The sequence below is a fragment of the Condylura cristata genome, unplaced genomic scaffold, assembly GCF_000260355.1.
Source record: "Condylura cristata isolate star-nosed mole 26May11 unplaced genomic scaffold, ConCri1.0 scaffold00010, whole genome shotgun sequence".
Lineage (NCBI taxonomy): Eukaryota > Metazoa > Chordata > Mammalia > Eulipotyphla > Talpidae > Condylura > Condylura cristata.
The window spans coordinates 58,534,239-58,545,812 of record NW_004567111.1 but is presented as its reverse complement, the minus strand read 5'-3'; the positions used below and the strand labels follow the sequence as shown (position 1 = coordinate 58,545,812).

Sequence of the window (11,574 nt, the reverse complement as noted above, 5' to 3'; positions counted from 1 at the left end):
GGTTTGTCTTTTTTTTATTTTTTTTTTTTTTTTTTTTTGAAAAGCCAACTTTGGTTTCATTGATCTTTTGTTTTTTGTTTTTGTTTTTTGTTGTTTTTTTTTAACTTCTATTTTGTTTATTTCATCACTTCCTTCTACTGGTTTGTGAATTTTTGTTGTTCTTTTTCCAGTTCTTTGAGTTCTTGTTTCTTGGTATGTGCCTGTATTGGTATATGTATTCCTCTAATAACTGTACCCAAATTTTCCAAAGAACACTATGGGCATGAAGAAAATGGAGTGATATATTTAACAAACTCCAAATCAACAAATGCCAACTAAGAATACCCTATCAAAGCTCTCCTTTCTATATAAGGAAAAATAAAAACCTTCTGAGACAAAATCTCCAGAAATTCATTACTACTATACCCACACTCTAAAAAATTATTACAAGAAGCCCTAAAGCCAAAACCAACAGAGGAATGACAGAAGAAGGTAAGGAATAGAATCACAAGATGGCATATATGGTGCCTTGTATCAATACAAGTGCTGGTTTATCAGTATTAACTCTAAATGTAAATGGATTAAACTCATCAATAAAAAGAAACAGAGTAGCAGGCTGGGTTAAAAAACAGAACCCAACCTTCTGTTGTCTATGGGAAACACAATTTAACTACAAAGATAACATAGATTGAAGGTGAAAGGATGGAAAACAATCCTACAAGCAAATGGACTAGAAAAAAATGCAGAAACAGCTATACTTAAATAAAGTAGACTTCAAACTTAAAAATGGAAAAAGTGTTTCTAGATTGTTGAACTGATCCATATAACTGTTCTTCATAATCCTTGATTATTCTTTTGAGTTCTGCTGTATCTGTTGTAATTTCTCCTATTTTGTTTATGATCCTGTTATTTTGTGCTTTCTCCCATTTTGGCTTTGTGAGCCTGGCTAGAGGTTTGTGAGAAACATAAACAGTCACTACATTATGATGAATAGGACAGTGCATCAAAAGATAAAACATCAACATATACTCTCATCAAGTGAAAGAGAACCAAATATATCAGAAATTTATTATTATCTCTGAAAACAGACATTAGAGAAAATGAAAATGTAGTAGGAGACTTCAACACACCACTCATAATGGACAGATCAGCAAGACAAAAAATAAGCAAGGACACTAGAGCGAATTCTAAATAAGGACCTAGGCCTTGTGGGCTTAACAGACATCTATAGGACACTGCACCCTAAAAATCTGAGTGCACATTTTTCTCATGTTCACATGGATTATTCTCCAGGATCAGTCAGATACTGAGACACAAGACAAACATCAACAGATACAGTAAGATCAGAATCATACCAGCTATCTTCTTTGACCACAAGGCATGCAAGAATGAAACCATGAAAAGAAAAAAAAGCAAGAAATCCTCCTCCCTCATGGAGATTGAAACCACACTACTATAAGACCATTGTATCAGTGAGTTCAAAGAAGAAATTAAATACCTGAGATGAATGACAGTAGGACTCAACTGTCCAGAACATATGGGACATAGTAAAGGTTCACTGCGTTGACCCTTAGTATTATCATACATAACTTTCCCATGTCACTTTTTACTTTCTATGTGTAGTTTCTCCATTTTTATAAGTTTCTATGAAACAGATCACCTGGCTTTTAATTTTATCCTTCCTTTTCTTTTTTACAGTAAAAATAGGCATAGTTGAGAAAATATATCACAACTCTATAATTTGCAAATTGTTTCAGAGAATAGAGAAATTTGTGTCTACCATTTACCCCAATTTTAGGATGACAAAAAAATATTTTCCATCTACTTTATTCCCTCTTCTGTTCCCTTGTTTTTTTCCTTTGGTAAATTTCTTCTTGACGCTGAGGTCTTCCTGTTACATTTCACAAAATAATGTTATATGAGCCAGAGTCTCTTCCATGCTGTTATGTTCATTTCTCTCTTTATTTATAGCCTAAGTCTCTGATATGTTCAGATATAAAAAAAAAAAATCAGTTGGAACTTTTTTTTCTGATATGGACAAATATGAAGTAAATACCTGTAAAAAGTATATTTTATGAGATTTCATTTCTGTGTTTCACATTTACTCTGCTTTTAAATCACTTCAGGAAAATAACACATCATGGCCATTACCTGTGAAAATTTTCTGCAGAGATGAAAAAGGAGAGCGTGTTGATGTTTCCAAATATTTGATTAAAAAGGGTTTGGCTTTGAGAGAAAAGAGGTATATACTTTTTTTTTTAATTACTAGTTTGTGAATTGTAAATTACCAAATGTGTTTGTGTAAAATAGAATGGGTAGCAGAGAACATAACTGAACAATTTTTATATTTAAAAATCTTTTCAGGTACTAAGTTTAACATTTATGTAGCATTGTTCCAAGGAGAGAAAGATCAGATTATTGCTCTACCTCCGCTTCATCTTTTTATCTCTTTCCTTCAAGAAGTGAAAATATATTGGAATTGCAAACATTTGTCCCAAGTAGCTACTTTGTACTACCATATATGGCTATATCTCTTTTTATCTTACATTGTTTTATCTTACCCTGGCCCTAATGAAATAAAAAGACAGTGGGAAATCAAAATAAATGTGGCATGAGTTATTTGGCTCAGTGTGGTAGTTACTGCCTTAATTGTCTGGACATTGTCATAAAGCTAGATTACCTCTTTGTTCTGTGGTGTGTCTGTTCAGTTTCACTGGTTTTAAGTTAAAACAATTCCTTGATAATAGAAATGTTAAAAAGTGCTTAAACAAGTTAATACTCCTGACATCTATTTCTAAAGGTGATGTTCTTTACTCTTTCTATAGTATTAAAACTACTAGCTATGTCAGTGCTGGGTAAAATGAGAGAACTGTGTTAGTTGAGGAATTATGTAGTTATTTTACCTAAGCATTGATACATAATTACATATGGAAAGTAGGAAAAATGGCAATCTGTAATATTTCTACTACTATAAGCAATGTTGATATTTCCTTCTAGGATTTTTAGCCTATTACTATTAACATTTAATAATAATATCATATTGTATTATTTTATGAATTTTGGTAGCTTGCAAAATACGTGCCTCTCTGTGAACAGAACTGAAAATGACTTGAAGTTAATGTATTTCTTACTAAAATCTTGCAAATTGTGTAATACTTGGTTTATACATGTTACAAGATTTCTAAGAGAGAATAGCGTATAAATATGGGATGTTGAAAGTGGTTAAGTGAAATTACATTGATTTTTTTCTCATCAAGCTCATTCCTAATTTAAAATAATTTTAAAGCAAACTTTTTTAAAACCTTATATATATTTGAAGATTCTCTTTGTATTGTTTTTCTAGAACATTTTTTTTTACTCATGCTTAGACATTTTTTTTTTTTTTGATGTTACAGAATTAATAAATTAGAAAATAGCCATGCCTTATTTGAAAAGTCTCTGGAAATCCCCCTGGAACAAGAAAACTCAATGATTTCTAAGTGTATTAAAATTAAATTTGACCCTGACAAAACTGCTGATAATATCAGTGAGCACATGGTATCTGAAATTAAGGGGAAAAATGTAGAAGCAAGAATTACTGGAAGTTATAAACCACCAGCCATTCCTAACATGAAAGTATTTGAGGCAATAATCAGCTGCATTGGTGATGATGGAACTATATTTGCAGTACCTAAATTTGCAGGTAAGATCTTTTACCTTATCTTGTGTTAGTCAGTAAAAGTAGGTAAATATTGGACTTCTTTCAACCTCATTATCAATGAGTTGTTGAAAGGGTTAAGTGTCATAACACACAACTGCTTTCCACAATGCCCAGCACTAGAAATCACCATTGAGATACCTAACTACCCCTAGAACTGGGGGTAGTTCCAGGTTTGTAAGACCTGGTCCTTAACAAGCTTGGAGGCCAAGAAGAAAAAACAAAATGCCAAGTTTGTATTTGTTTAGAATGAAAAATAAGTCATGACAAATGACTAGCTTCAGGACACTTTGAGAATATTCTGATCTATTCTGAGATCTCTTTAGACTTATGTGTAAATGCTTCCTTACTACAGAGTATGTGCAGAATATACTGTAATTCACATTAACTCTAGTGCTCACAGATATAAAATTCATAGAAAGTCTCCCTATGAATGAGGGTATGGTATGTATGAATTTGTCAAAATTTTTGTCTCAACTGTTGATCTCTGTCTTTTTAATTAAAAAAAAACAGAATAAATCTGTGCCATTGGCTATTCTAGAAGAAGTAAACAGTGTTCGAAACCTGTAATAATAATACTTAATCCAGAACCTTTGTTTGACATGTGTAAATAGTCATTACTGAAACTGTTGGATGCCGATGCCCAATAGTATTCTAGATGTTTTACATCTAATCTCCCACAATATTGATAATGGCAGCTGTTTTTTCCAGTCTATACGAGAATAAACTGAAACTTAAGAAGGGAATGGAACTATGCATGATTACATAGCTAAAATGGTAGAACTATTATGGGAAATAACTCAAAGTTTACACTCTGTAAGAACACTTATGGGTAAATTAGCAGTAAATAGCAACATTACAATTTTAAGTTTTTAACCCCAGTTTATGCTGTATTATTGCATCATATAACTTTTTCTCTTATTTTACATAGGTATGCTATAAAGCTACATCTTGCAATAGTAGTTCATAAATAACATTATGTGAGTTGCGTTTAGAACTTTTAATGATTCTTGCACTCCCAAAATACTACTTGCATTTATAACCAGAGAACAGAATAGTCATTTGCTTGATAGTCAGAAGTATATTGAAACATATGGAAGCCACTAACTGAATGAGAATTTTATTAAAGTCTATTTATTAAATGAGAACTAATTTTTAATTGCTTATATATAAGTGATGAAATGATTAATAAGATTGCTGATGGCTTCATATTGAAAATGGTAGGGGATTTTTCCTAAAATGCTTTGTACTTTTAATAATTTCTCCAGAGTTAGAGCTAATAAAAATGATGAATGAAATACAAAGTAGCTTAAAATGCCTTGGTCTTTTGGAGCCTTATTCCTGGAAAAAAGGAGAGGCCTGTGCTATAAGAGGATCAGATACAATGTGGTATCGAGGCAAGGTGATGGAAGTTGTTGGCGGCACTATCAGGGTAAGTCTGAAGTCCTTTAATGACTGTTTTAAGACTAAATACTATAACACTAATTGTCCTGTAAAATATAAATGCATGAAAGTTTGAATAAGACACCTTTTTTTAAGTTTAAACATTTTCATATTCTTCATTTTCATACAAATGTATGCTTTATCATCTCATATATGGTCCCTAGGAAATTCCCACCACCAATTCACCCATGTACCATCACTGTAGTCCTTTCTGCTCTCCCACTCCTGTAAAACATCATTTAATCTTAATCCTATAGGAAGACCAGTCACTGCATTATACCTACATGTATGTGCATCTTTTTTTTTAATAATATATTTATTTTTACATCATTTATTTGTACACCTTTTTCCATCTCAGTTGTAATTCCCATGGGCTTCCCATCACCAAATCACCTGTGTGCTGTCACCATAGTCCAGTGTACTCCCCCCAGTGTTTTCTATCCCATTCCCCACTCCATCCCCATAAAATGTCTCTGGTATATAGTTATTCATTATTATTGTTTTTCCCCCTGGTCCTTTATGCTCCTAATATGAGTGAAACCAGCTGGTATTTTTCTTTTTCTTTCTGGCTTATTTCACTAAGCATGATCTTCTCCAGCGCCATCCATGTTACTGCAAAAGGCAAGAGTTTATCTTTTTTGGTTGCTGAGTAATACTCCATTGTGTATATGTACCACAACTTTTTAATCCAGTCATCTACTTTTGGACATTTGGGTCGATTCCATGTCTTTCCTATTGTAAATAAAGCAGCAGTAAACATGGGGGTACAGGGGTGTTTTTGAGTCAGTGTTTTTGTGTCTTCTGGGCATATACCTAGGAGTGGGATTGCTGGGTCATATGGAAGCTCCATTTTTAGCAGTTTAAAAACCCTTCACACAGCTTTTCATGGTGGTTGTACTAGCTTGCATTCCCACCAGCAGTGCAGGAGAGTCCCTTTTTCTCACATCCTCACCAACATTTGTTGTTGCTAGTTGTTTGAAGATGTGCCATTCTCACTGGGGTGTGGTCATATCTCATTGTGGTTTTAATTTGCATCTCCCTTATCACAAGTGATGTTGAATATTTTTTCATGTGCTTGTTGGCCATATGCATTTCCTCTTTGAGAAATGTCTTTTTAGCTCTTCTGCCCATTTTTTGATGGGGTTATTTATTTTTGTTGGATTTCATCAGTTCTTTGTATATCTTTGTGATTCAATCCTTTATCACTAGTGTTGTATGAGAAAATTTTTTCCCTGTCAGTGGGATGTCTGTTTTTTGTAATGTCTCTTTTGCTGTACAGAAGCTCTTTAATTTGATGTAGTCCCATCTGTTTATCATTTCCTTCAGCATTATAGTTTTTATAAAATTTTTAAGGTTTTATTTTAAGCTATACTTAGTAGCCTAGTTATTTGTCCACTGGTACTTTAATAGTACCACTTAGTTGCAGTTGACAGCCTTTAACTCTGTCTCTTTATTTAATACAATGTATTCAATAAAAACAGCTTGTTAGCTGGCATGTTAAATATCTCTAACAAATTGTTTACAGCCCTAATTTACCCTTGTTGGATAGGGTTAATCATATTTCAGAATACTGAGAGTTTCATGAAAAATCTTCACAAAGAACTGCTCACAATGAAAAGTATATAAATGAATATACCTCTATAGTATATTTATTAGGTGAAGTAATGAAACTGATAGTGTACTTCATTCACAATTTGGAGATTTTAGTTTCAAGAGGGAAGTAAAAATTAAGAAGTCTTTTGTTTCTACTTACAGAGTAGTATATTATTTGATAGCATAGCACTTAAGTTTTATAGCTTATACATATATTTATTTGCATTTTGTAATTTGTTTTTGATTATAGATAAGAGATTGTAATTCTCTTTTACTAATAAGAAAGTTGAATTTTAGGCTTAGTAATGTGCCCAAAAGTACCTTATGAGTGGATGATGATGCAGGAATTCAATTCAAGTATCTGATCCCTAAATTTCTGACCAATTTTATATTTGTATTACAAGCCATTTTATAAATGGCTTTATAAAAGCAAAATGGTTTTAAATTTGTGGTACTAAGGTAGATACTTAGGTGCATGAGTCTATTTTCACATACATTTGACTTGTTTAGTTAAGTACTTTAATACAAAAGCAAACTGAAATTTATATATGGAATCCAAATCAATAGTGGTGACATTTATTTTTTCTCAAATATCTTTTTTTTTTTAAGAAGCTTCCTTAAAAATACTATTATATTTTACTCATCACTTTTTGTTTTTCCCATGTGGTCATTTTATACCTCAAGTATACATAATAATATTTCATGCCCTAACCAGATATCCTTTAAATTCTGTCCTTTTGTCAGAAATAAGCAATTATATGAAACTGTAGTAATCCTCACAACCTATAATGTGCTCAGATATTTTTTATTTAATTCTATTTTTTTTTCATTATTGGTTACCATTCCACTTAAACAATATGTTAGTTGTATTAATTAAACTATAGCAAAAAGTAGACTTTTTTTATTCTTACTACAATTTAGAAATTGAATTGTCAAAATTAAAACATTCGAAAAATGGTTTGTTGAGGACTCCTGGTTACCATTTTCACATGTAAGCAGGTTGAAGTCACAAATTCATCCTAGCAAATAAAACTGAACAGCCTGAACATCAACTCTCTCATATTCATGTGAGAGGGAAAGAAGGGGCAAGCCACTACCCCAAAGATTTGAGAGGCAGATAGCCAAATTCAACAATTCATACCTTAGTGGGAATAGAGACTGATGACTAAAACTGCAACGCAAGAATTGCATACTTGATGTGTAAAACTCTAATAATTAAAACTCCAGGGGCATCCAAGCATAGGGAGGTGCTCCACCACCCCATCCCCACCCTGACCTCCCAGTTCTGTGAGATTTACCTTTAGGAGATTAACCTGATTCTTACAGTAAATACCAGGGAAAAAATCTTCTTATGCATCCAGCAGTAAGGGGAAAACAATTTCAAATGTATGTATGCCAGGGAATTTTTTTCTTCTTAGTAAGACCTGCTCTCAGTGTAATACTGGTTAATCAAAGCCTAACCAGTGAGAATATTATCAGAATTTAATTAATCTGAATGAGAGGAAATTACCCAATTCCAACTAACTATAACATTCCACAGAAGAGAAAGGAAATGCCCAAATCTAGTTCATTCAGTTCACAGATTCCCACCCTAAGAGAGTGACCAAAACATGAGAAACATTTGTGCAATTCACAGTCCAGAGATGTAAGATTCACTGAAGAAACAGAGACCTAATCATGGGACCATAGAAATCTTGCCCCCATACCTATTTATTACAGTTCCTTGCGCACAGTACATCATACTGAGCTATCAAGAAAAAATTGCAAGGCATACTAAAATAACACACTTGAGGAAAGAGAACCAGATATGACAGAGATGTTGAATTATCAGAACAGGAATTCAAATAATTACTAATAATTATTAATATGCTAAGGACTTTAACATATACAATAGACAACATACAAAAATAGATAGGCAAAGTAAGCAGAGAAATAGAAATGCTAAGAAAGAACCAAAATTTTGAGATCAAAACAGAAATAAGGAATGCTTTTGATGGACTTATTAGTTGAGTGAACACAGCCAAGGAAAGAATCTCTAAGCTAGAAGTTATAGCAATAGAAGCCTTTATAACTGAAAAGCAAGGAGAACAGAACTGAACATATAAGGTCCATGGAAAAATTATAATTATAACATGGATAATAGAAATACCAGAGGAAAAGAAAGAAGGGATCAGAAGAAATATTTGAAATAATTACTCATTTCTTCCAAATTAATGTCAAATGCTAAACCACCAATTTAGATAGCTCAGAGTATACCAAGTAGAATCAATATAAAAGCAAACAGGAAGGAATAAAAACTATAGGCATACAATTTCAAACTATAATAAAAGAAAGTTTCAAAATTAATGAAGCCAGAGATAGCTACAGGGAAACATGGATAAGAATTATATATAACCTCTCAAAAATAGAGAGTCATAGATTGAAATACTTAATGTCTTGAAGGGAAAAACAGCACCAACCAAGAATTCTGTGCTCTCTGAAATTATCCCTCAAAGCAAGGTGATTTCAAAGAAACAGGAGACTTTCTCAGAAATTAAAAGAACATTCATCATTTATGCAAAATTTCTATAAGAAATTTTACTGAAAGAAAATTCAAGAAGTAAGTAAAGATAAAATATTTATTTTTCTTGTGCTTAATTGACATAACATACTAGTTTGTTCAAAGTAATAATAGTGTTACAGTGCAAATTCAGAGAATAGGAGATGACCTAGTTTGTGACTCCCCACCCATGCACCTAAAAGTACCCAAAATACACAAAGAAAAATAAAAACAGATTTAAAAGGATGTGTTTTTTATACATGGACTGAGGAAAGGGAGAGCTAATATGAGGAAAATAAAATTTATTTGGTCAATACATGAGCAAATATGGCATAGCCTACCCACAGTATCTGCAGAGCAGAGACCAGTGTATGCAATCAGAAACAAGTGAAAAGAGAACTACCCACCTGTGCTCCATCTTTCTGAAGTCCAGTTGGTGGGTCCATCTTTTATAATTAATTTGTCTCTGAATGTCACCCATTGAATGAAAGATGGTTCTTCATTGTTCTCCTTACACTGTCCCCACAATATTCTATTAAATCCTAGGAAAACTCAATCTGAAATTCCATCAATTAGCATAGGTCTTAAAATATTGTGGAAGTCTGTATCCTGTTAATTTCTCCAGAAATAATAATACACATAGATGTTAACACTTGTCAAATAACCAAACTTAAAGATCTGATTAAAAACTTAATTGACAAGAAAGTTCTTTCAACACTATAACTTACAACATTCTAGAACAACTACTACCAGTCGCCACTACTAGAATAAGACACTGAAGAAGTTGCACATAATTTTTTTTAAAACATCAACATTAACAGTTGTGTATACTAAGGGTAAACATTGCTCTCAAGTGACAATCCATTAAATTCCAGATTAACAGATATATACCAAATAGGTCAAATTCATCTAATGTCTTTTTCTCTTGCAGAAAAAGGGAAATTTTATAGGGTGTTCAGGAGCTCTACAGAGGTTCCATAAAATTTCCTTTAATCAGGACTTAAAAGATGTACATATATACAATGGAATATTACTCAGCAACCAAAAAAAAATAAACACATGCCTTTTGCAGCTACATGGGTGAAGCTGGAAGGGATCATGCTTAGTGAAATAAGCCAGAAAGAAAAAGAAAAATACCAGTTGGTTTCACTCATAGCAGGAGTATAACGGACCAGGCAAGAAAATAATAATAATGATGAACAGTTATATACCAGAGACATTTTACAGGGGTGGAGTGGGGAATAGGATCAAAAAACAGTGGGTGGAAGGAAATACACTGGATTATGGTGATGACACGGGTGATTTGGTGATGGGAAGCCCATGGGGATTACAACTGAGATGGAAAAAGGCACAAAATGATGTAAAGATAAACTATTACATTATTTTTAAAAAAGTGAGAATTTGAAAATAAAGGGTTCTTTGTGCAAGATTTGGTAGAATAATACTGTATGTTTGCTATATTAAATTATGAAAAATTTAGACATTGAAAAAAATTCCTTTAATCAATTAAACCAAAGACTGCCAGTTTTTCCTAATTTAGATTTCTAGGAAGTTTGTCATAAGTAAGAAAGCACCATTACCCAACAAGGACAACCTAAGATATGAAATCTCTCCCTGGAGTTATCCAGCATAATGCTGACAGCCAAAAATTATTTCAGTTCCACAACTAAATATCTTAGTCTTTAAAAACCCTTAATTTCCCAACTCTCATTATACCAGGTGTTTAAAAATGTAAGCGATTCATGATAGGCTGTCACAACTCTACTGAGCGTAACTGATGCAGCAAAAATAAAGCATTACGTACAATATCACAACTTTAATAAAGACATACATGTTTCAAATCAATTCATTAAATTCCAAATTAGTTATTATTAACCAAAGAATATCCCAAACCATGCTTCCTGGAAGCACCTAAACTAGTGCCTATTCTATTTCTAAGCTCAAAATTTCTATAGGGACCATCTATACCAATTTTTATCCTCTGAACACCAAAATAACTAGACAAAGAGGGGATGACATACAGTCATAACAACATACGGACACAGCTTCATTAGTTTTTTTATTTAACTAACCACTTGGATCATCTATGAAAACTGTAGCTTTACACAAATTAACAAAGACACAGAGCTTTCTCCTTGCTTTCTTACAATGAAAAAATATTAGTTTCCTGAGGCTAGATTCCTTTCTGTCTGTCAGAATAGCATTTTTACTCACATTGAAGTATTCAGACTGTTCACCCAGACTGCACATACAGTTGCAAAAGCAGTCTGCAAGGAAACAACTGAGGCAAACCAAACATAGGCCCTTTTTTTTTTTTTTTTTT

At 32.6% G+C, this 11,574-nt stretch overlaps 1 protein-coding gene across 1 annotated transcript in view; it reads left to right on the top strand.

Moving 5' to 3' along the window:
- The window catches only part of RNF17 (ring finger protein 17), a 134,328-nt gene that overhangs the window by 89,811 nt on the left and 32,943 nt on the right, over window positions 1-11,574 (top strand). The window contains exons 24-26 of the mRNA XM_012723193.1: window positions 2,106-2,221; window positions 3,375-3,661; window positions 4,945-5,108. Coding sequence (XP_012578647.1) covers window positions 2,106-2,221; window positions 3,375-3,661; window positions 4,945-5,108 — 567 coding nt within the window. The remainder of the gene's footprint in view (window positions 1-2,105; window positions 2,222-3,374; window positions 3,662-4,944; window positions 5,109-11,574) is intronic.